This window comes from Lepisosteus platostomus, chromosome 14 (genome assembly GCF_059453375.1).
Source record: "Lepisosteus platostomus isolate fLepPlt1 chromosome 14, fLepPlt1.hap1, whole genome shotgun sequence".
Taxonomy (NCBI): Eukaryota; Metazoa; Chordata; class Actinopteri; order Semionotiformes; family Lepisosteidae; genus Lepisosteus; species Lepisosteus platostomus.
The window spans coordinates 7,688,147-7,714,036 of NC_142624.1; the positions used below are offsets into that span (position 1 = coordinate 7,688,147).

Below are 25,890 nucleotides of genomic sequence, written 5' to 3' on the forward strand. Positions count from 1 at the left end.
CTGTAGCCGTAACTTCATTTTTTATTTCTTTAAACTCAAAGACATTCATCTTCTGATTATCTTGCCTTATTTAGTGAAACCTCTAAAAAGTATTGTACCGTATGTGTGAAGTTTAGGTTTTGGAAAAATCATCGATACATTTCTGCTCATCGGTTCAAGAGTGGAATAATGATGAAAACCAAGTAAGCACTCACAAAAATAACCACATGATTCTCTTCATGAAACATTCACATTCTGTGAATACTCATTGTGTAAATACTACAATAATCAGTCCTCTGGCCCAAAATAACCTTTAAACAATGTTTAGAAAAATAAATCCCTTTTTGTTACACAAATAGTGTTCAGTTGTATTCACCATGAAGTCACATTATATAACATTTTTTCACTTCAGCACATAATTGTCAGATTGAGGAATCTGGTTATTACAACGAGTAAATAACAGAAGTTAGGTCAGCTGAAAACATTTTTATGTTTTCGCTTCTTGTCTTACGTTTTGGGGGGATATTTCACTTCTTCTGAAATGTACTTTTACCGTGCCCATTTTGAAATTGAATTGATTTAGATCCCATATAATGCAGCAGCCACAGTTCACGGAATTACCCCCCACTTTTTAACCGGCATTGTGAAAAGTGCGGTGTGTCAGTTTCTTTGAAAATCACCCTTTGGCCTTCCAAGCCCTGGTTTCTAAAAAGGACTGTTTTTTTCCCCCGAAACGGCATGATTAGCAATAGAGCCAAGTGGTGCAAAGTTAACAACGCTAAACTGTTTTGAAATGGAAGGGGAGTTAGATATTAACCAAGGTCTCGAAATGTCAAAAGGCCAAGGAAGAATGAAGTAGCATGCAGGACGTTTTGTTCATCAGCAAAGAAGCCATGGTTTTTTGTTTTTGTTTTCATGTACCTGTGTTACTGCGTTCAGTGTTCAACACACGCTGTTAAGTAAACGCATATAACACGGAAACGCGTGCGCTCTGATGTTTCTGTACGCGATGTGGTTCCGATCCGATAATGCCACCCGCGCCCCGCACCCGAGCACTGGGCGTGCCAGCTGGAGAGACCCACCTGCGAGGCAGGGGAGGCCGCCGTGCCCTCTGGGCTCGCCCCCGGTTTAAGCGGATCGAAATCCAAATCGAGGAGACTGGGTCCGTCCTGCAGCGGCCCTGGCGCCTCAAACTGGCAGCAGGAGGGAGACAAGCAGGGCTTTTAGCAAGTGCAGCAGAAAAGGCGCAGGGCTGGGCAACGGGTTCAGTCCTGGGAAGACCCGCCAGTTTTCAACAAGCAGAATTGTGCAACACGAAAAGCTGACTTCCCAGGTGCAGGAGGCAGCCCCAGTTTAAATATTAAACTTTTTTTTTTACGCGCTAAAAATTCTGAGGTGCACAAAACATAAAAGTAACAAAAATATCTGCACCAGTCTTATAAAATGAACTGCTTTTGCGCGATTTCAGGTCTTAAAAGCACGATCTTTGTACCTTGCACTGAGGCACTTCTGGAAGATCATTTAAAATGAGTGAATGAGATTTTATCCACTGCCCTGCCCCCAGACACCCTATTAATTTGATTCCTGGAAGCCAGCATGATTCCAGCATCAGACAGGTACTGTATGCTGTAAATCAAGCTTGGTCTCGGTTGAGAAGAGCAGTTGGTTCCGACCGCAGGAACGTGAAGGGGTTCAGGGCAAAGAAAGGGTTCAAGGGTCAGAAGGGGTCAAGGGTAAGAAATATGAGGGTTAAAACTCTGTGTAAGCCAACTGCAGATGACACCCGAAATAGAATGGGTGGGGTTGATAGAATCCCGTAAGGCAGATTTTAACGTTGATGAAAATGAACATTTTTCTCGTGTCAAAATCTGAAGAGGTTTTGATTTGGTTTTGGTTATAAAGCTGAGGCCCTTTATTACAGTAGTTATAAAACCAAATCCTGTCTAACACGAGGGCCAGTCATACACCGTGAGATATGGAATATGAGCTGTAAATGTTTCGGTGACACGACCTTCATTGCAACATTAAATGGACCAAAACACCCGTGACAGCTGTATGAGAGTGGAGAAAGAACAGGGAAATGCTGGGGGAGATTTGTTGCCTGACCTGCGACGGAGTGGTAACGCTTATCTCCGGAACAAAATTGTCATCAAAGAGACTGATGATGTTTTCTTGTTTGAGATCTTTGGAAGGAGTAACTTTAGGAGGAGGGGGGACGGGTGGGCCTGGCTTCAGCTGCAGGTTCCACACAGAAGAGCACAGAAGTGGCAGCAGTTAGGGGAAAAAAACAACACAGGAACAGCACAGGCGTTAGTTAAAACAGACATTTCCAAAAGCACAGGCACATCATATCTTCTCAGAAATCTAAACCTTGTCACATAAGTCCACTTGACAAACCAGGCTCTATGTTAGTGATCTACAGAACACATGCTTTTCAAATGTCCAGGCCATTTAAAATTCTGTATCAGAATATTTACTCCTTTCAGCCTGTTCATACTGTATATCTAAGAATTATACTTCCCTGCCATAGTTTTTCAAAATCTATTTTACCATATAATTTAAATTTAAAAAGAGGACACATTAAGCACAAACAACGACATTGCTTAGATCTATAGCGTAAAAATGTTCGTTGATGCACTATATAGTTTAAAATTGTACTTCTGTCAAATTTTATAATTTTATTACCATTAAAGGAGAAGACCTCCAAAGGGAGAAAACTGCTGTGTAACTCACTTAAATGAGACTTACCAACGTTTGGACCAGTTGGCATTAATAACGAGGATGTTTTTCAAGATAACACAGCAAAAACTAAATAAAAGCTGAAATGGGAGCATTTGTCGCACCGTTTGGTTTTGGTCACTTACTAGAGAAGACGAAAGGCATGTGGTTCTTTATTAATTGTCAAAAATAATTAGGAACAGATCCAGACAAGGCATAAAAATTACAATGCATTTAACATGGATTAATTGATGGATTCATTAACTGAGATGGATTTCAAATAGTGCACAACATAGTTTTTAAATTCTGAAGCAATCTTTTATTTTAACTTTATTACAATTAAGGGAAAGACATTTACTTTATAGGCTTAATATAGGTGCGGCCTATATTAAGGGTTGCTATAGCCTTTCTGGACCCTGTGCATTCTGACTGTACTCTACTTTTAAGAGAGGAACACAAAGCATGATAACAACAGGGAATCCCAGGGGACACGGTTGATAAGTGGATCAAAGTCAATTTCTGGCAGGAAAGAATGCCATCTTATACCGGTAGAATTTGCAGAAATGAAACATACTGTATTATTTTGTGCTCATTACATTTTGCACTTAGAATGCAACTTAACCTGAAGAGAGGTTGTTCAACTGTATGCTTGTGCTTAAGAGTAAAATGTAATGATTAAAACACTAGCAATGTTTGTCTTCATTTTATCTGATGCGTACAGCTCAAGTCTCATTCATCATGACTCTACATTATAGAAAATCTACAAAATGTTAGTCAGTTTTCACCACCAAAATGTTAGTCAGTTTGCACCAAAAAGAGCATGTGACACATGCAGTTTTGCCAAATTTAAGTTGTTAACATGGCAAATCACACTCTATGAAGAAATAACAGGGAATCACGCAAGATATTCATAATATGATATGATATGCGAGAGCACTACATAAATTAAAGAAAGGCAAATTGATATAAAAGACCCCTGTTAGCTTTCCTTTAAAATCACTATCAGAATTAAATTCATTAGGAACTTCACTGCATGGAACCAGAACCCTGGCACTACAGCAAGCAGAATGAAATAATCTACCATATACAGTACAACCTCTTTTCAAGACTATCTGTCTGACATTATGACAAAACAACACCAACCAGAAAAGGAGCACCTATTGTATAACGTCAACAGCAACTCAATGAACTACAGACTTCGTTTTAACCTTGCTACTGTATGTTCTTTTAAAAATATTCGCAAAACATGACTTCACAAGTGTCATCTGGAACATAAAACGTACGTTACACTGCACAGAGATACAGCTTTGGTTTTACAGATGTATACTTCCCAAGGACACCTTTTAATGATTGTGTCTCTCAAATATTCGGCTTTTGAAGAAAATGCTGCTCTCACTGGATTTTTCCCCTACAACTTGCGTTACTTAGAGCCTCTTTACTGTGTGGTGTCCCACCTTCTCTCTTTAATTCAGGGATCAGGAATGATAAAGTAGTTTGAATTCTGAGGGGATTCACTCAGAAATGAGTATTAGCTGCGGGTGTCGCAAGAACATCAAAATGGATATAGAAAAATGGGAATCTTGTAAAGCGATCAATACCATTGCATATTGCTTGCACCTAATGAAAGTGTCTGGATAGGGCATGTCAGTAGTTACATGAAGATTCACCGTGCAAGTGGCAGTGAAACAGCTCAGGAATATTTCTCACTGCTTTGGCAGTCAAAGTTACCAAGACCGTCAGTAGGCACTGTGGGAATATGGACAACAATTATTGCTAGTAGGAATGAAACTGTAGAGATTCACAAATCTACCAACTCAAGAACACACCGTGTCACAAAGCGGAGAGTAAAATACACAAAATAGGATCAGAAGATTCATAACATGCTCTGATCTCAACCTCAGATGGGATTAGGCACTCCTTCTGTCATTGCATTCGAAACTGAGCTGGTAGAAACAGTGCAACTACAGTATACAAAACAACAAGCTCTTTAGGTTTACAGCACTCATTATAAAGCTCATACAGGATCTACATTACTCAATAAGCAAAGGGCTTATTTGATAAAACAATGTATATGGTGGCAGTGCCTGCTATAGGCGGTTAACTGACTAGTTAACCATGCAATGAAAAGTATATAATTTAATATGCATAAAAGTATGTATGTTTAAGTGCAATTTACAATTTAAGAGGTCTAAGAAATATGTATATGTAGACTACATGTCTTGCAAAAGAATTCAGACCACTGCACAAATTTTTAGTTGCTTTAAAGCAGCTTGTAATCACAACACTTGTAATATTTATAATGCAGACAACTTTCGCCACACAATTCCCGGAAAACACTAAATGAATTGAATACAAAGAAAAATATGGAAGAAAAATAGACGTTGTATATTCAGGTATACAAAATTACCTCAATGAGCCCACAACTAATTGAGTGGCCTCTGTCTGTGTTATAATAATGGTTCGCGTGATTTCAGAATAAATACATCCGTCTCTGTAAAGTCCTGCAGTCAGGTAGTGAATGTCGAGCAAAGATTCAACCATGAAGACCAAGGAGCTTTCTAAACAAATCAGGGATAGAGTTATATAAATGGACAGATCAGGTGAAGGGTATACAGTAAAACCACTTCAATGACTTTCAGCGCAGACTTTGAGAAGTCTGTCTTTAAGACGCAGATGGCACCTAGCCTCTCTCTATATGAGGCTGTGCCTAGCAGTTTATGATATATTCCAGTTGCTTTCATCAGTGATGAAAAAATGTCCAGTAGTTTTGAGAAGCAACAAACGAACTACAATAATCTGTAAAAGAGACAAACCTAAAATCTTTTGACTGCTTCTCCAGAGCAACGATCACTCCATGTAGATATTACCTTAGATGGTGATTTGGGAATGGCTGGTGCAGACATTGCCCCTGGAGAAGCTACAGCAGTGTGGTTAGTTTCTTTCTTGCTTTCGGGGCTGGTGGGTGGAGACTCATCTTTAACTTGGGAAGGATCCTTATGACTGTGAAAGGAAAGGGAGGGGTGTAAAATTAGAAGGAATTCCACCCTCTCGTGTCTTTAGGCGTTGAGTAACTGGGTCTAAACTCTTTCAGATTAGGCGACTGATAAAACAATTAAAAACAGAAGATCTAGAACTTTCTTTCCCCGATAAAAAGTGTTCAGTTTGTACATTCATTCATCTATTCATTTTCTAAGCATTTTCTTCCAATTCAGGGTTGTGGGGGAGTCAAACCCCATCCTGGCAAGCTCACACTCACACTCACACTCACACTCACACTCACACTCACACTCACACTCACACTCACACTCACCAGGGTCAGAAACCAATTAACCTACCAGTATGTCTTTGGACTGGTGGGAGGAAACCCATATGAACAAGGGGAGAAGATACAAACTCCACGCAGACAGCAGCCCAGGTCTGGCATTGAACCCAGGGTCCCAGGGCTGTGAGGCAGCAATGCACTTTCCAAAAATCTGTCTATTATTCAGTTTAACCCATAGTTTATGAATTGCTCTATAATGTACATATATACAGTATATTATGACAGTGCTCTCATTAAATACTACTGTATGCTATCCTCTTGCATCTGTTTTTGAGCTTCCAGGTTACTCTTCATACCCATCTCCCCTTCTATCCTTTTCTATCTTTATGGAAAAAATGCAATATCCATTAAATTTAAAAGTGGGCCCAGTCATCCTGCCCTAGGTTCATCTAATGCCGTAATTATCTACTAATACAGTTGCCACACATTTGAGCATCCCTGATGCTTCTGGTATTGACATACAGTATAACAGATTATATATGATATGTTATATAGGATATGTTATACAGTATGTTATAATTCGGATCCGATTGCTGTACAGATCCCTGACCTGTTTTAAGCTCCTTTCTCCCCAGTGTGCTAGAAAGCAAAACACCTACCGCACTCTGTGCACAGGCTTCCTCATTACATCAGGGCCTCTGTGGTTCACAAGAAACCATTTCGGCTGATATACTGTAGGTCCCATTGGATGCTGTAGGGTCCCTCATGCCCAATAAATGTAAACCTCTCTTCTTTGAAGATGTATCATGTTCAGTATGCACACTATATTAAAATTCTGTAGATTTTGATTTGTATCAACATATCAAATGTAGAGCCGGATAAATTAATTTTGCCATGAATTCATTTGGAGGGTACACGATTGGTAAGAAGTGAATTTCTGCATGTTAATAACTTTTTTAGTGCTACAACTTTTAGCAAGATGACTTTATTTGCTCCTTCAGAGAAAGAGAAAGAGGCATTTCGATTTTGTTCATAATCTGTTTCTAGCATCCAGAATAATTGGAATCTAGTCGGTTTTACTTAAGAACCCCTTTTTAACCTGTTTGTTTGTTGTGCTTTGGCTCAAAATGAGACAGCAGTTATTATTCCCACTACCACACATCCAGGTAGCCTACCTAAGAGATTTCGACACGTTCTGCTCATCCAGTTTGGTCATCACTTCATTCAGGTTTTGGTTGAGCTGAAAATGGAAATACATCACTGAAACACTGCAAAATACATAGACATTAAGACTTGAAAGACTGACACCATTATTTCCACATTACACAAGTGTATCTGGTAGCTTACTGCGTCTTCTTATGTATGAAGCTCTACAAACTCACTTCAAAAAATGCTTTCAAAAACATGTTCACCATAGACACATAAAATAATGCAATGTTAAATTATTAAATTAAATTATTATTAAATTATGCATCATTTTAACTAAAGAGGTATGTGGTCATAAATGTTTAGTTGTTGCAGTACATCCTTTAACAAAAATTTTCATTATATTCAATGTATATGCAGTACCATGAAATGTTTGTGAACCTGCGGGTTGGTCCATATTCTGATGTATTTCAGACCTTAAATGTTATGAGATCTGCATGCAGGTCTTTAGAAAAGGAGATAACAGACTGAACATATAACACAAGGACATAAGATATTTCTGGATTTAACAGGCCACAGCTGTTGCTTGTTACTCCCACAAAAGACAGCAGCTGCGGGTCACTCTATAAATAAACCGGGGCTCTCGTTAGGTAGCTGTGTGAGCTTGGAAGAGCCTGGAGTGAAGCCACACTACCAGGGCTCTGTGTGGGAACTGAGCTGGAGAAACCAGCGAAGTGCAGACAGCTCACACAGAAAGAAAAGTCTGAAAGAGGCAAACAAGCCCCATTAGGGAGTTTTGATTCCCTAGTTTTGATGAATAAAAAAAAAGGTGCTTCATGCAAACCTATGACAGTATCACTGGATTAATTGATCAGTCTGATACCTGTTGATTACATTCTTTATTTTGGCAAGAATCTTGGTACTGTTGATTCTTTTTTAGAAATGAATGGGTTTTATTTCTACCTATAAACATATCACCTCACTTCTTCTGGTATGGGAGAGCTGGAGACAAATGGATATGATTTTTACAATAAATCCAAATTTCACGTATCATTATCATCTCTGAATATGCTATGCCAATCTCAGACAATACAACTCAGGTGTGCTGTAAGCTTTTATAGGTGGATTATCTGCTCACATTGTATACCCAAGAGGTTTTTAAAACTTATGTAACGGAGGCATTTTAGATAAAAGTGACTGTGTTTTATTATGGTCTCTTCTGCACATCTAACATGAATATAAAAGCAGAAAGTCACAGTAATCAAACCTTTCTACCTAAATACAATGCTATTTCAAAAGTTTGAATATTAAAACTGTTGCCATCAGAACTTTAAATGTGAACTTAAACAGGTCAATCAGGTAAAATATGCATCCCTTCCAAAGACATCGCTTTCTGTTTAATTACAATTACAAATGATGTATACGCATTCCCTGGATGAACATTTTAATGAACACCTGAATTGTCAAACTGAATACTGTTATGAAATTAGTTCAATGTCAGAAAAAACAGCGCAGAAGAATGCAAAACTAAAGTATGTTGATGGCACAAGCCTTCACCCCCTAATGAAGGGGGGATTGACCCCCAAAGTCAGTATTTGGGTCTTTTTTAGACTCTACCATATTTGCACACCAGGAATATACAAGTTTCACTCATTTGTCTTTGCCCAGATTTGCTCAAGTTGTGTAAAGTCAGTTTGGGATCACCGATGTGGGATCACATGATTCCACACAGATTTTCTATTAGATTGAAGTCAGGACTTTGACTGGATCTGTCCGGGATATTGACATTTTTCTCGTTAAGCCACTGCCTTCTAACCCTGATGGACCGTGGACCACTCAGGGTTGGGCTAGACCCTTGCAGTCACTCGTGACAGTGAGAAATGTAGCTTTGCGGGGGGGAATTCCGCTCATTAGAGGGAGGTTCAGAGTTTCGGGGCATGTTGTCCAGGAATAGGGAGACACCTAGAAAGAAGATAGACATCAAGGAGCAGGAAGGCTGCTGGTAAAAGCTCATCGAGAGCAGGGGAAGGTTCTCCAAGAGTAGCAGCCTCCGTCATTGCCATGTCAGCGCGCCAGTAAGGTAAAGAAGCAGCATTTCAACAACAACAACATCACTTTATTAGCCCTGTACAATTTCTTGCATTAGGAATTCTTCTTTTCACATACCCCAGCTTGCTCTCCAGGTGACACACAGACAGGGAGAGAAGCTTGGGGTCAGAGCGCAGGGTTAGCTATTGTACAGCGCCCCTGGAGCAGTTGGGGTTAAGGGCTTTGCTCAGGGGCCCAACGGAGTAGGATTCCTCTGCTGGCTGCGGGATTTGAACCGGCAACCTTCCAGCCACAGGCGCAGATCCTGAGCCACAGAGCCACTGCTCCACCCAATCCACATTTCCATTAAATGGGGACGACTGAGTCGAGGGCGATTTCACTCCCACTACCCGAAAGGAACAAGAAGGAGAAACGCGTGCAAGTGACTGACGAAATGCGGGAAGGGAAGGCTAATCACATCACGGTTCTGTACATAACTCCTATTTAAATCGAGGGGTTTTTATGTGTGCAGATGTTCCACACTGTGGAGGCTCTGTCCCTGAGCTGTAACACAGACTGTGTAAAACGTGCTTACTTTGCCCATTTCTCGGTGGAACTTCTCTTCCAGGCCAGCCACACTCTGGAATGTGTTCACGTAGAAGCCAACCCGACTACAGGACACAAGAGGAAAAGATTACAAACGGAGAACTGTCCTGGTCCCTGTTAAGTATACTATCACAGATGTACAGTACAATCTTTTAGTCTAAGAATATTAGAAAAGTGGAGCACAAGGTCTTGTCCTCATTCCTGGGGTGATCACTGACAATCACAAATTTAAACATCAGGCAAAATCATTTACAGATCCTGTTGCTACCCTCTGTAGAAAAAAAATGTACATAGCATTATACATTACATTAGTTACTGAATGTAATGTAGGTCAGAGCAGAAGTAAACTAAAGAGTACTGTTAGTGTCTCTAGAGAGCTCCATTGCTCAAAAAGCAGGTTTCAAGACAAATACTTTTGAGTACTTCCAAATATTTATTGCAAATATCTTTTTAACAATATATATTTTCCCATATATATATAATGATCATAACAAATAACAGAACTTTACATAATACATTGCATGCTATACTTGAATTTAAGTTTAGGTTCCACAATAATTTGCTGTATTACTATTTGTATTTTGTCGATGCCTTTTATTAGGACTTGCAGGGGTTACAAAAAAAGCAAAACGCATCATGTAAAATCATGTAAGTGGAAAAACAAAGTTATTATTTTTCACTGATATTTACACTGTGGACTAAACAGCACCATACAGTAAATGCCAAATGACAAATCCAAGTCATGTGGAGTGAAACAGGATATTTCTGCTAGGTAATCAAACAGTAGATCAGCACTCGACAGAAGCACAAGTATCGTATTGTGGAGATACAAAAGGCAGTACCCAAAACAGTTATGCTGTTCAGAAAATGTATGCTGCCTGAATTCAGTTCAGTATTTTCATAGATTCTGGGGGGGGGGGGGTCTCACATAATATTGATTTTCAATATTCCATACAGAAATACATGTTCCGATATTGAACATCTTAGCCGACTGTTTTTCACAGTAGATAGTTCTTGCCACTTCCTGTTTGTACTGTATATATCTTTTCTCACCCTTTTACTGTCATGTTACTGCGAGATTAGAGTATCTATACGGCATATTTCTAAGAATTATCTCTCCACAGGCTTGTTAGAGAGACCTAGGGAGTATGGAAAAAACCCAGGAGATTCTATTCACTCTGTTCTGCCTGAGGTATTCATGGTACTAGACACAGCTGTGTAACTAACTTCTTAAATAAATTCCTGACTTGAGCAACACCCCTTGTGTTCATCCTGACCCTGTAAAAGCACTTGCCAACATTTCTGACTCACCTATTCCACAGAGAAGGCAGCTCTTCCTGCAAGTCCATGTTGATCTCTTCAAACACTTTCTGGGCTTTTCCCAGATCTTCTTCTGCCTAAGCAGTGTATAAACACAAATTCAACTGTAGGCACATCAGTATTGTTATAGTACTTTTTTTATATCTACAGAAATTATATTGGTACTTGCCAAATACTAGCTGAACAGTTTAAAACCTACAGTACAATCACACTCTTTCCACAAATGACCAGTGACTTTCTAAAGTTCTGAAGTAATACAAAAGATCAATATTCCTTTGGGCCCATATTTAAACTACTACTCAAACTAAATATTTAATAAACCATAGAAATCCACAATGGAGACACACTTTGGGCTTTTCTAACGGCAGCTGGGATGAGTGTTTGTTTTCAATCATGTCTTGCTTACAAATAGAAAAATAAGGGATTTATTGTATAAAGTGTTTGTGAATATTCATACACTGTACAATTTCATGAATCCAATTAAGTATATTTTGAAAATTAAAGTACAGCTATTAATAAATGATGGAAATAAACATGCCCAAATTCCATATAATTCTATAATAAAGTAAAAGACTACTGCTTCATTGTGTCACATTTATATTAGGTTAAATAAAACACTAAAAATGTCATATTACATTATTTAACACTACAAAGAATTACTGTTAAAACTGTTAGCTGTTAAAATGTACTTGTTTCACTTTTTAACTTCTGTGCCAATGAAATTCAATCAATAGTTAGCACATTTAAAGTAGCTAGTTGAGTTGCCGTGATAGTTTTGGCTAGTGTGAATACTGTAAGTGAATAATTTGGGTTTAATAATTACGGTGATACACTGTACAATGAATGCAACAAAAAACATCCACTTTTCCATTAAAGCACATGGTATAAGATGGAACCACAGCCTGGACAGGGTACCAGCACATAATAAGGCATACACACATAGACAGTGACACAATTTAGAGAGATACCCATTAACCTAGCCAGCTACGTCTTTGGAATGTTAAAGGAAATGTACATTTGAAAAACATGTAAACAAGTAAACTCCACAAAGAGATTGTCCCAGTCCCAAATCAAACCCAGGACCCAAGACCATGGCACTCTGCTGTTGTATGGGCTAAACCACCGACAGAGAATATGCACAGGTGCAATCCTACTGCTTATCCAAGGCAAGTATTGGAGACCTGCTCTGCTTCTCCCCTGCGAACACCATATCAATACTGAGGTTAGCGTGAAGATCCAACTGCAACTCAGAACTCCCAATCATGAATTGTATAAGAAAAAAAATAATATTGCATTTACAGATCTATTTTATTAAACTATATATATACTTTTATTCACCTGACAATTATAAAGATGAATATACTTAAGCTCAAATATATCTGTATACAGGATGGCAAGAGGTTGTACACCACAGCCTATTAACCTCACATATTTATCATTTTTTTAATTTATTACTAAACCATATTGGAATATAGAGACTGTAAGCACACTCTCAAAACTAGTTTGCCAAAAATATCAGTCATAATATCCTGTTGCATGCCAAACTGCTTCATCTGTTTGAGAAAACATACTGTTGTGGGTTTTATTTTTATTAGCATTGACATTGAAATCAAATACCTCTCAGAAACAAACGTAAGACTGTTAAGAGTTAAGAAATTTGTATGAATAAACTATCTCTGCAGTCTTTATGACCACTGCTGCTAGGGGGATCTTCCTCCTACTGTTGTCAATGCTAATTTCTTTTTCCCCAATATTACACTGTGAAATATTAAATGTTCTTTTCTGAATACTAAATGACCAAACTGTCTTCTTCAGTACAGTTTTCAAATTTAATTGTATTATTAACCAATTCCACAATAGGGATACCATTAGCATTTTTTTAAATTGATATTGACTCGATATTGAATCATGTGTAGAAACAATAATACAGTATGTCAATACTGTATGTCTCTGGAGCACTCCTTTTCAGTAAAACTGATTTTGATCAATTCTAGTTAATTTTAATATTTGGGGGCAACCCAAAAGAAAACCAAGCATACAAAGATACAAACATGAATCAACAGCAAGAGGTTTCGTCTGATCAAAACGGTTTCTCTGGAATAATGGTATTAAACGCGGAACTGGAATTCACAAACATAATCCTTGCACTGATTTCAGGAAGCCCAAGGTGATTGAGATAGATGACTGTGTCATCCGTTAACGGCTCACACTCGAGATTAATGGCTCAAGTGTGAGCCATTAACTGATGACTCAGTATCCAGTATTCACACGTTTCATGATAACTAATGGAACATTCTGTCTGCCATTGATTTTAACTTTCACTATTGAAATGTTGTAAACCACACTTTGTCATTCCTGTCAATATAACATTTAACGGGATGCAGGCTTCTTTCCAAAAACCCATACAGGATGGAACTACGTTCATACGTACTTATTATGCATATGAACATATTTAAGAAGTTACATGCTCCAGGCAGTATATTCAAAATATGAACTGATCCAAGTTACGGCATTATGCCAGTTATTTTCAATTTCTGTTTAGAATTTGGCAAAACGTAAACCAAAATGCAGTCACAATGATTTTTAATAAACATTCAAACTGTACTGTGTCAGGGATGAATGATGAATTCACCCCTTGTTTATGTTTGGGAAGATTATTCTCAAAGCTGTGTTGTATTAAAACCACCGGCCACAATTAGAACACATTCAGCAGTAGTCCTTAAGTGAACCTAATCTGATATGCTAATTTAGCAGTCAACTGCCAATAGCTATAGAGATACAGGGAGTGGAAAAAAATGGACACCTGGGTAAATGAGACACCAACTATACTGAAAGCAGTTGTGGATCAACTCTACAGACGTCCATTAATCAAGCAATTAACATTTGTCTGATTGATTACCATTAATCAAGCAAATAACACCCCAGCAGGCTTAGAGTCATGGGTAAAAATGCTGGACATGCCTGCTTGCCTATATTTATAGTTTGCATTGCAAGAGGAGTCTGTGAATGAAAGATTACCATTAGACAGAGTCTGGCAAGAGCTTTAGTGCCCAAAACACCTAGACTTGCAGATGTTTCACGGGCAGCTATACGAGCTTAGAGCTCTGAGCTAAAGACGCCGTGAGAGCAAAGGGAAATGGTGAATACTCCGGGATCGTGACAGCCACGCGTTAATGCGAAGGCAAGCAGGAGAGCAGCTGCAGATCAATTGATTGCAAATTGCAAATCTGGGGCAAGAGCAGCCACGTTCACCAAAAACGTCCAGCTGAGAACTCCACAGAGTGAAATACTGGGGATATTCAGGCTGCGGTTGGGGAGCCTAGGGGTGCAGAAAAAAACAACTACTACCAAGAGTGGGGGCAATAGCATCTGGTCAGATGAAGCACCCTTCACCATATTCTTGACAAATGGACAAGTGCAGGTGGGACATCAACCTAAAGAATTTCACAGCCCTGGGTGCCTTATTACCAGAATGAGGGGTTCTGGCAATTCTGAGATGTTGTGGGGAAGCATTTTCCTGGCTTGGTTTGGTTGCACATATTCCCTTAGAAGCCAAGGACTGTAAGGATTGCTATTTTAATAGCACCGAGCGACTATCTTCATCCCATGATGCAGAATCATTCCTTCATTCCAGCCAGTAGGGGTGTCTTCCAGGACTCCCCATCTACAGAGCTTGGTCTGAAAAGCATGACACTGACATTACCTATATTTCATGGTCTTCTTGGTCACCAGGTCTGAACCCAATGAGCATTTATGGGATACTCTGGAACGACACCTGAGACAGCTTTCTCCACCTCCATCACTTCCATCACCATGTTGACTGACTTGATCATGGAACAGTGGTGCCACATCCATTTGGATGAATTCCTGATGCTGGTAGACACCACTTCTCTCTATTAAATGACTTTATACTCTGGCGTTTCCATTTGTTTTGTCCACTACCTGTACAAGATGTTACAAACAGCATTCAAGCTAGAATGATATGTTCTTTCATCTGCAGTAACCGAAACCTGTTCGGGAAGGGCTGTGTGCTTCTCTCAGTGTTTTCATTAAAATTTCAAGAACATACACGACAGACACACAGTATCACGACATCTATTAGTATTTCACAGAGCTTGCAACATGCAGGTGGGGGGTGAAAGCAGTAGTTATAAGTCACCTGGTTCCTCAGTAGATTAGTTTGAGCAACAAGATGTGCTTGCAGTTTCCCCTGGGCCCACTGGGGGGCAGCCTTCTCAAGCAGCGAGACTGGCTGGTGGTGCAAAACAGAAAACAGATGCACGGACAGAGTTACCAGACAAACAAACAAGAAACAGCGCAGGGTTATGAAATCCACTCAGATCCCAGGGCTGAGTCTCAGTTCACAATCTGTAATACTAGAAAAGCACTGAAATGATATCTTAGGGTTTAATGTATTTACAACCATTATATTATTGTATTATATTATAATATAATATATAATATATATATATAATATAATATATTATCATTATATTATTAACCATTATATTATTGTATTTACAACCATTTTTTGTGCAATATATGCCAGGGACCTGTGCAATACATTTATATCTATATTTACATCCATATCTATATTTACATCTATATTTATATTCATATGTGTGATACGATTTTTCTGTGTACTGTTCTGTTCTAGTTTGTTCTTTGTGTGTCCGGACTGTCAGTAACTCTTGTATTGTACTGTATGTATTGTACTATTATTATTATATTATTATATAATTCGTTACACTGTGGCTGTGTTGTGTGTGTTAAGCTGCTGTTGCACTGCAATTTCCCTCACGGGATCAATTAAGTATCTATCTATCTAATGAAATTTCAACATTTCTGCAGAATTTCAAATAAAATATTTAGCAATATTTATTTTGAGGGCCATACAGATCATAAACCTTTCTGCTCAAATACATTTTTTTATTTTTTTTTAAACTTTTACTAGAATATTTAGAATTTGTAAATACATGTGAATTTCTGTATTTCAGAGAAATCTTGGTCAAGGTGCCAGTACTTAGAAATATAGAACTGAGACTCATCCTGAGGAGAGACAGGAAAAGAGAGTATTTCCCAGCCTGGGGATCAAAGGCAATGTAAAAATAGTCAAATCTACAAGAAGCAAGCAGTGACTCAGAATGCCCTTTAACAAATAGTTGTTAATTGTTATTATAACAAAGTTCATACTGATGCAAGGTTAATTAACATTATCCTCTGTGTCAGGCTGACTCAGACTAAGACTTTTTCAATCGTTTGTTGCCTGAATTCTTTTAACAAGCATTAATAGCACGCACATGCGTCATTTGTGTCAAAGGAAATTGTGGATACTGTAAGCCCTTGGTTTAACGTACTTTAACAGACAACGTCTGCTAAAAAGGCATATTGACTCTAAAATCAGAAACGGACAATATGTCTTTGTCCATTATTGCATTATTCCCTGCAAAGTATCAGGCAAGTTGCGTAGGGATAGGTGAATTGCGTGCGCCAGCTTTTGTTTGTATTTGTTTGCTCTACATACAGTATATTTATGGCACATTATATATAGAGCTTGTATATTTATGATACAAAAACAACAGGAAGGATCTGAATTGTCTGTGTTGATTACAATAGTTACAAAAATAGGTTTAATGATCCAGAAAGTGTATATTATTGTATTTATTTTCTTCTCACATAATAGTGTGTTTTGGCAATTATGGACACATCTTCTATGGGTGCCCTGTATTCAGATCTGAAAGTAAAAGGTCTATCACTCCTTCTGAAGTGATCAGGATAGGTAGGATCAGCAGAAATTGTATCAGGATAAAGTTGATAAACAAATTAAATTACATTTCAGCTGGATTTTCAAGTATTTTTCTTCCTTTAGAATGAAATTTAACGCAATTTAATTTATTTTGCAGGACCTGCAATAACGGACAAGATTGATCTATCAGCAGTTGTGAATATTACATGCATTTCCCTGATTGGTAAAGCTATAAATCACAGTGACCTCAGTCAGGGTGAATTACTGTACTTGGTTGGTACTGTAATGTAGCAAAAACACAACATTTCTCCCTTGTCTTACAGAACTACAGTATTTCATTAGATCAAATTTAGAACCATAAAATACCGGATGTTTTTCCGGTCATAATCATAGAATATAAAGGCTTAAAAAGTCCACAGAATAAAAATAACAAATACTTTCAGGGATTTTTTTATTAGTTTTATGGCTGAAATCTGAACTTTAACATTCAAATCAATCTTGCATACCTACAATTATACCTTATATCTTCATTCTACCATCTAAAGAAGGGTTTTTAATCCAGTAGAAATAACCTGGAATTTATTAGTGATATAATAAAACTACATTTGAATTTGCATTGAGAAAATAGTTCTAAGGGGATTTATTTCATCTAAAGCTGGATAGACTGAAAACTGAAAACGAACATATTAGCAGTAGTAATAAGAAGTCATTTTTAATACAAACTACACTCATTTACAAACAGAATTCGTTCCTCAAAATGTGAAAACATCCTTCACATTTCAAAGCTGCCAACTAATTTGTGAGGTCTGTGATAACTAATGTTACTTATCTTTACCCTAAAGGAGCACTGTATTGTCAAGGTAAGAACCCCATTACTTGTTTTAGATAATTATACTATTTTCCCCAAGTACGATAATTAGCATGAATCATTGACAAGACAAAAAAAACGACAGAATGCAGATGCAGTGAGGAACTGTGTTTTAGGATTAGCAGTGGGAGTTCATATTATGAGAATGGCATCTTCTTTTGGCTATGAAGGACACGCCTTCATTGTAGCAAAAATCTCTTCATATCTGTGAAAAACAAGTACATGTATCAGTGTGCATGCTTTTTCTGCCAAGTGTTAGTAAATCAAGGGACGCACTGCTTGAAAGTCTTAGGAAACATTTGTTTGACTTCTGATGGTTGTAGCCGTTCAGTTTTCATCAATGTCGCCCACAGCCATATCACCCTGCAACTCACAACAGGCAACCCACTGAAGCTCAGCAGGTGTGAGCCTGGTCAGTACCTGGATGGGAGACCTCCTGGGAAAAACCAAGGTTGCTGCGCAAAGAGGTGCTAGTGGGGCCAGCAGGGGGCGCTCACCCTGCGGTCCATGTGGGTCCTAATGCCCCAGTATGGTGACGGGGACACTACACTGTAAACAGGCGCCGTCCTTCGGATGAGACGTAAAAACCCGAAGTCCTGACTCTCTGTGGTCATTAAAAATCCCAGGGACTTTCTCGAATAGAGTAGGGGTGTTTCCCATTGGCCCTAATAATCTTCCTAATAATCCCTATCTATAAATTGGCTTCGTCACTCTGCTCTCCTCCCCACTGATAGCTGATGTGTGGGGAGCGTACTGGTGCATTATGACTGCTGTCACACCATCCAGGTGGGGGCTGCACATTAGCGGTGGTGGAGTGGAGTCCCCATTACCTGTAAAGCGCTTTAAATGGAGTGTCCAGAAAGACGCTATATAAGTGTAAGGAATTCACCCAAGCAGTGCTGCACAAAGGACCGAGCTTGGCCTGGGGATTGTCTTGTGACAACCTGGGATTCATTAGCTTGTTACCTCTCTTGCTACTGAAGTGGTGTCAGTGAGTACAGCAACACCACTTATGTTAACACTCCTGTACAGATTGTGGGACTCGCAGCATGACGAAGAGCAGATGGCTCTGGCAAGTGTACATTTTGAAAGACTTGTAGATTTGTGGTGAAGAGCCCTGTTAACTCTCAGTTCATGAAGCTGGACGGATATAAAAAAAATTTAACTGACAGCTCTGAAAAGAAAACGTATTGCTCAGAATAAACATTTAAGAGACATTTTTTTTTTATCCTTACGGAATGGTACAAGCAGAGCAGAGCTGACCAGTGATGTAGGCACTCCACAGTACTGACATGAGTCACGTTATAAGTGTGAAGGAAATGATGTCATGGCCACAGCGAAATAAGGACTATTATAACCAGTGGTAATAATTAACCTCTTTCCACCATTTTAATAATAGCAATCCTACTGCGGCAGCAGAAAAAAAAAAGAAAACGAGAAAAATCCGGTTTTCAAATCAAAGGCAGACGAGACCGCAGCCCAGATTATGCCTTACCTTGGCGATCTTCACCTCATCCTTCTTTTTGGCGTGCTGCAGAGAGGCAAAATGGTGCCTGGCGCTGTCAAAGTCTACCAGCTTCCTGCCTCGCTTAGCGATACGAGTCTGTGTGGAGCAGAAACAGACGGGGAGGGGGGGAAAGCTCACTGTTCTGACCAAAAAACGAGTGAAAGAAATGAAAAAGGAAAAAAAGGGATTGATGGTGAACTGCACTTATGCATATTTCATAAAAAAAAACACAACAAGCTCTTGACTAATCTCTGGACTATGTATCACTCTTAATGACGCACTAATTAATAAGTAGAACAAGTACTCTCTATCTTATCAAGTGGCTTTAAAGACGTCCATCATCACAAATTTAAGGCATTAATCAAAAACACAGATTTCTGAATGGGGAAAATTAAGCATTTACATAAACTGAAGCAGAGATGCCAGTGGAGTACCCCCAAGAAGTTCAGAACTAAAGGATATGGAAAAGAGAGGGAGTTTTTAAAGAATAAAATGGAGAAATAAAACAATAGGCGCACCGTGAAACTTTATTGAACATAAAATATTTATCAGTCCTCCATTAAGACTGTCAGACATCCTAGATTATGAAGGTATAAGTGTGTGTTCAAGGCATACGTTATATGGTTGTTATATATAAAATGCATATAAATAACCATTGTTTGCCAGAAGTCTAGTTCTGTTGTGCAGAATGAAAAAAGTCATGATGCCGTCATGATTTTTAAAGATGATCTTTTTCAAAAGTGGAAGGAGATTGGTAGTTTTTGGATTAAAATGATTTATCAAATAAACAAAAAGAAAGTTTGCCAACAGTCATCACTTAAAAGTAACCCACAACCAACTCCTGAGATACGTGCTTCAATGAAAGCAGGAACTTTCAAACCTGAGTGTTGTCCTATGGTAAGTAGTGCGCTTGTAAAAATAAATGGTTAAAAAGAGCAAGCCTGTTTTCAGTCTAGTCTTTGACCTCACTAGCACTCCTGTGCACTTTTTAATTGAATTCTCTGCAAGTCAGACATCAGCCGGTGCATTCTCAGGCCAGTGAAAACAAACATGTATTAAATACCTATGACTCTGTAAACCACTATAAATAAAAGCTTAAAATAACAAAGCTTTTTTTAAACTTAATGTTTGTGACGTGTCACCACATTAATAAAAATGTCCAAATAAGATGTTTTTGTACAAACCCACATTTTTTCTTCACAGAGTCTAAGTAAACCACCAGGGTAAAAAAAAAAAACAGACTGCAAATGAGCTGGTTTGTGAAAGTGTGAGAAACAGACCAGACAGAGCCGTTGAAAATTTCTTAACAAATTTCTAATTGTTATTTTGTCTGGCAGCTGACAGTCAGAGATGAAACTGCAAAGAAATAGAAGACTTTGTTTTAACTGGCAAAGAGAATTTTGTTTTCATCAACGGACAAAATAATTTAAACTTTAAATTATTTTCTAACATTCTTTTTATGGTTTTTCTTTCACTGAAGCATTTTAAGACCATTTCACCAACATATTCATAGTTTACTGGATAATTAAAACTTAAACTCCTAACAAATTCAATTATATTTTCTGTGACATTAACATTTGGCATTATTTTTTCAACAAGATTATCCTTAGTCCCTGATAGAAAATTATGTGAACTCTTCCAGTTTCTATCCACTTTGTCCAATAAAAAGTTGTAGAGATCCTGGAGCCTATCCCAGCATGCAATGGGTGTAAGGCATGATACAACCTGGATGGAACGCCAGTCCATTGCAGGGCACACACAGACACAGACACGCACACACTCCCACCTGGGCCAATTTTCCCAGAATCCAATTTACCTACAGTACCAATGTGTCTTTGCACTGTTCTAGGAAACTGGAGTATCTGAAGATAAACCCACCCAAACATACTGTAAGAAGAACATACAAACTCCACGCAGACAGCACCCCAGGAATTGAACCCTGGGCTCCAGCGTTGCACGGCAGGCTAAACACTGCAACACCGTCCCACCCCATGATGCAAAGTCAATAAGGAAAGGTAAATGTGTGCATCTGTTTGCCTAGCATATAAAAGGAATGAGAAATCATCCAGCATTCTTCCACCTGACTGTAGTCCAGGAAGTCTGCTGTGCATGACAGTCTAAGCATAAATGATAAACCACTCAGGCTGAATTGCAGGAAGCAAGACTGCAAAAAAAAACGCTAGTAGGCTTTTTCAGATTTTCGGGTGCTTTAATTTATGAGCTCAAGTTTCATGGTTAATTCCTTGTATAGCTGGCTTAATCTTAACAGATCATCTGATGCTGGCAGTTTTTAGCAATCCACCTTCGATTTTCTACTGTAGTATTTCTGCTAACAATCTTTCCAATTGTTTATTGCATAACGAGAGACTTCACTAACATCAAGCAGGCAGCTTTGACAGCTATTATGCAGATTCTTTGTGCATTAAATTCAATCACAATGACCCATCTATCCTATGCTAAACATTAGGCAGAAAGAATCATTGAGACTATAGACCCCCTCAGATATTTATGAAAGGAGTGGTCTTCAAACGATCATGCACAGATGTTCATAGACTTTTGATCTGGGCTGGGAAAAACTGTGGCAGGCAGAAAGACGTTAAAACAGCCAGCTAAATTTTATTCATCCATATTTATTTAGCACATACTGTAAACATTTTCTTCACATGTAGAGTATGGATAACCAGGGAAATGTAATAATGATGTATGAATCAGCTTGAACATTTCAGCTATGTCAGCATTTATGATAACACCTAGCAAAGGAGGTGAACAAAAAGGTTAATATTTAGGTGACTGATGCTCAGAGAAAAGCTACAATTATCTGTGGTTTTCTCAGGCTTTTTCTCAGGCTATAAACCGAATAGTAATACAACAGGATTGCTGTCCGCCTCTTTGATGCTACATTTTGGTCCTGACAGAATACTTCAATTAATGGGATATGGATTATTTTAGATTATGCCTCTTTCACTTCACTCGCTGTCTAGTGCAGAATAATACAGCACTGTCATGCTGCTCAGAAAAATCAGTTCAGGCAGCTTAGCAATTATGTCCTGATACGACGAAGAAAGCACTCGGATCAAGACTGTTCACACCTGAGCAAACCTCTAATGGCTAAATAGTTCAATACACCGCCAACAACTTGATCCATAGCAATTTACCCATTGATCCAGTAGCTCATTTGGAAGGAGTAATCGGGAAGAATCCTTGCTCAGGCATACAGCTCCTTACTATGTTGCCCTGTTGTGTTTGCAGCCATTCTGCTGTATGGTATGTAGGGTGGTACGCTGGTACGTTTAGCTTACACAAAGAAGAGATTCAAAGGTCATTAACAAAACTCTTCAAACATTATTATGAATATAGTGCCAATCCATTAACAAGGTGACAAATTAGAGCCAAGTAATTCTATACATAACTAAATAGATCTTCTAGAGAACCACTGTGGTGCAATGGTTAGGACTGCCTTTGTTCAATTCCGGGCCTGGGGGGGGCTGTCTGCCTGGAGTTTGTATGTTCTCCCTATGTTTGTGTGGGTTTCCTCCCACAGTCAAAAACATACTGGTAGGTTAACCGCCCCTGGTGTGAGCTTGCCCCCATAGTGAACTCATCCCAATCAAAGGGATAGTTAGTGTCCGATGTTTGCATACTGTGGTTAACCGTCAGGCCTGATTTAGGTGGTCACCTGGGTAATGCTCATTCTTCTGCACTTCTGGTCTCGTCAGATCCTAGCATGGCTGAATCTTTTCCTGGGATCAGGAAAATCAGGTTGCTACTGTAAATGGTGCTAGCCCAACCGCAGAACTCCTCCTCTGGGGTTCAGAATTTCCCGACACATACCCCAGCATAGTGTCAAGGGACACTTTCCTGGAGAAGGTACCATCCTTTTTATATTATCATTAGAGGCCATGTTCAAATAATAAAATTCTTAAGAGCAAGAGTGTTAGCCCTGGTGTCTGGGCTAAATTCCATTTTGGTATTACACAATCTGGCCTACTATTTTAGGCTACTGGCCTATTTTCCTAAATTAGAGTCCTGCGCTGTAAATGGGATCCTGTGGGATTAGTGGGACCCATCCTAACTCACTGGGGGCACGGGACACTTCGTCTCTGTTGTGGGCACCATGGAGTGAATTGATTCAACGGCGGGAGGCTAGATATTGAGGAGTACGGGATTAAACAAGACTGTTATCTTGTAGATTATGCACAGAAGACGTGCACAGAATTTGGCACACAGAATAGCACACAGCTAGAAAGTTCCCTTCTTAACTTACTAGTAACAAATCATACCCCTCAGACTCCCGTGATGTAATATACCGTATGTGCTGCTTTTTAGAACAGTGTGTACAGTATGTGAGGGCACCGATGCTAGCATGACAGATTCCAGTGCAAAGACAGTCAGTGAGATAGCGCCATTCTTTTTATCCACAGTAAGGTGAAGTCATAGAAAGATTGAAATTTGTTTTTAGTTCACAGGTGTTTACATAGCACAAGCAGGATGATTTTGATTTTGATCTGTAATGGGCTGTCAAAACTGCAGCTGTTTAATGCACTGGCTTCCCAAAGCTTTCCATATAGCAATTTTGCGTGTTTTTAGGTTAGTTCCGCCTACAGCACTGAGATACCAAAGACATTCCTGTATTAAAAGCAGAGTGAGGCGTCTGCAGTCATTTGTTCTTGTGGGAGACGACAGGCATGGTCAAAATATTAGCGAGGGTTGGAGGATGCAGTCAGAAATGTGGAGGAGGCAGGCAAGATTGATTGGACAAAGGAAATAGTTCTGTGAGCGCACCACCCTAAATTCAACTGGTGGAGAAAGTTCTCACTTGTTCACTCCACCTGCTCTGCTGTAAAGTGTGGCTACTGGCAAATGATGATGACAGCAATAACAGCTCTTATTTCATGCTGTGTCTTTAAAAGACAGTCAGTCCGATCACTACATTCTTTTTATCCACAGTAAGGTGAAGCAAAGTCATAGAAAGATTTACATTTGTGTTTAGTTCACAGGTGTTTACATAGCACAAGCAGGATGTTTCTGAGATCTGTAATGGACTGTTAAAACTGCGGCTGTTTACAGCTTTCCATATACCAATTTTGCGGGCTTTTAGGTTACTTACGCTTACAGCTCTGAGATACCAAAGACATTCCTTTGTTAAAAACAGCAGAGTAACAACAGTTCTTATTTCATGCAGTGTCTTTAAAAGCAACTGTCTCAAAGTTTTTGGCATGACATAAAATCACGCTAGATAAAAGAAAAAAGAAAAACAACTTTGTGGTAAAATACATTTTTATATATTCGGATGTAAAAGCGGGTCCCCAATTTGTTTTGGGGATGATTCTCCACAGTTCTGGAGGACAGGTGTAAATGTACAGTGAGAAAACAGTACTGCACTCCAGTTATGGATGAAGTGGAAGACTGCCTTTCCATGTGAAGTGTTTTGTGATACTTTAGGCTTAAAAGCACTTTTTAAATGCCAAAACCGACTAGCTACTACTGTTGTTGTTATTATTGCATAATTTTGCTTACCACAATTCCTAGGATTATAATAAAGAAGGAGGGACAGGATTTGCTGAAGAGCTACTTAGAACTACCCTGATGTCAAGGACCATAAATCTTAAAATATTTTCAAATGGATTCGCTGAAAAACATTAGTGTTCGGTATGTGTCCTACCTTGATGTCAGGGAATTGTCCAAGGTATGTGTCCATGGAGATGAGCGCATGGTCCACAAGTTTCTGGTGGAAATCTGTCCACAGAAGGTCAGTATCCTGCAAAAACAACAGATTCAGGAAAACTTCCTGTAACGAACAGTTCTTTCCGGACCCTATGCGGACGACACAGTCCGACGGAGTGGGGAAACACTGGGGAAACGTCATGCAGGAATACGGGGCAGAAGACAGGGGGGCGTGTCCAAGGTGCGCTGGTGCACGGGGGAGGTGTGGCCGAGGCGAACAATCCAAAAGAGTAGTCCTTAGGGAAAATCCAAAAACACACGAGAAAGTCCAAAACCAGAAGATCCATCAGAACAAGATAAAAACCACGAAGGCCGGGTCGGAACCGGCGGACAGGGGACAAGGAACAGGGGTTAAAACCTTAACGGGACCAGGCGCTTCCTGGTCCCGGACTCGCACGATATGGAAATCAGATGCAGAGCCCGGATGCGCGTCAGCGCCTGGCTTTTAAGGTGGGCTGGGAATGGGGAGCAGGTGCATAGAATACAGTCTCACGTGAAAGGGCTGGAGCACCCTTAAGGAGGGGGGACTATAATCGTGACAGTACGCCCCTCCTTTTCAGGGCGGCTCCGAAGCCCTAAGAAAAAAAAGGGGAGAAAAAAAAAACCGATGGAATCCAGGCTGCCAGGGTGCCGTCCGCGGGGTCCAGGTGTAGGCTCTGCATTCTGTAACGAACAGTTCTTTCCGGACCCTATGCGGACGACACAGTCCGACGGAGTGGGGAAACACTGGGGAAACGTCATGCAGGAATACGGGGCAGAAGACAGGGGGGCGTGTCCAAGGTGCGCTGGTGCACGGGGGAGGTGTGGCCGAGGCGAACAATCCAAAAGAGTAGTCCTTAGGGAAAATCCAAAAACACACGAGAAAGTCCAAAACCAGAAGATCCATCAGAACAAGATAAAAACCACGAAGGCCGGGTCGGAACCGGCGGACAGGGGACAAGGAACAGGGGTTAAAACCTTAACGGGACCAGGCGCTTCCTGGTCCC

At 39.5% G+C, this 25,890-nt stretch overlaps 1 protein-coding gene across 6 annotated transcripts in view; it reads right to left on the minus strand.

The window, feature by feature from the left end:
- bin1a (bridging integrator 1a) overlaps positions 1 to 25,890 on the minus strand; it is a 62,985-nt gene that overhangs the window by 10,215 nt on the left and 26,880 nt on the right. For 3 of the 6 annotated variants that reach the window (XM_088606828.1, XM_088606832.1, XM_088606831.1), the window contains exons 5-13: positions 24,843 to 24,938; positions 19,169 to 19,276; positions 15,219 to 15,311; positions 11,051 to 11,136; positions 9,729 to 9,804; positions 7,135 to 7,199; positions 5,565 to 5,697; positions 2,086 to 2,214; positions 1,062 to 1,172 (exon numbers count right to left, since the gene is read on the minus strand). In XM_088606828.1, coding sequence (XP_088462954.1) covers positions 1,062 to 1,172; positions 2,086 to 2,214; positions 5,565 to 5,697; positions 7,135 to 7,199; positions 9,729 to 9,804; positions 11,051 to 11,136; positions 15,219 to 15,311; positions 19,169 to 19,276; positions 24,843 to 24,938 — 897 coding nt within the window. The remainder of the gene's footprint in view (positions 1 to 1,061; positions 1,173 to 2,085; positions 2,215 to 5,564; positions 5,698 to 7,134; positions 7,200 to 9,728; positions 9,805 to 11,050; positions 11,137 to 15,218; positions 15,312 to 19,168; positions 19,277 to 24,842; positions 24,939 to 25,890) is intronic. The other 3 variants (XM_088606830.1, XM_088606833.1, XM_088606829.1) reach the window with 2 other exon arrangements.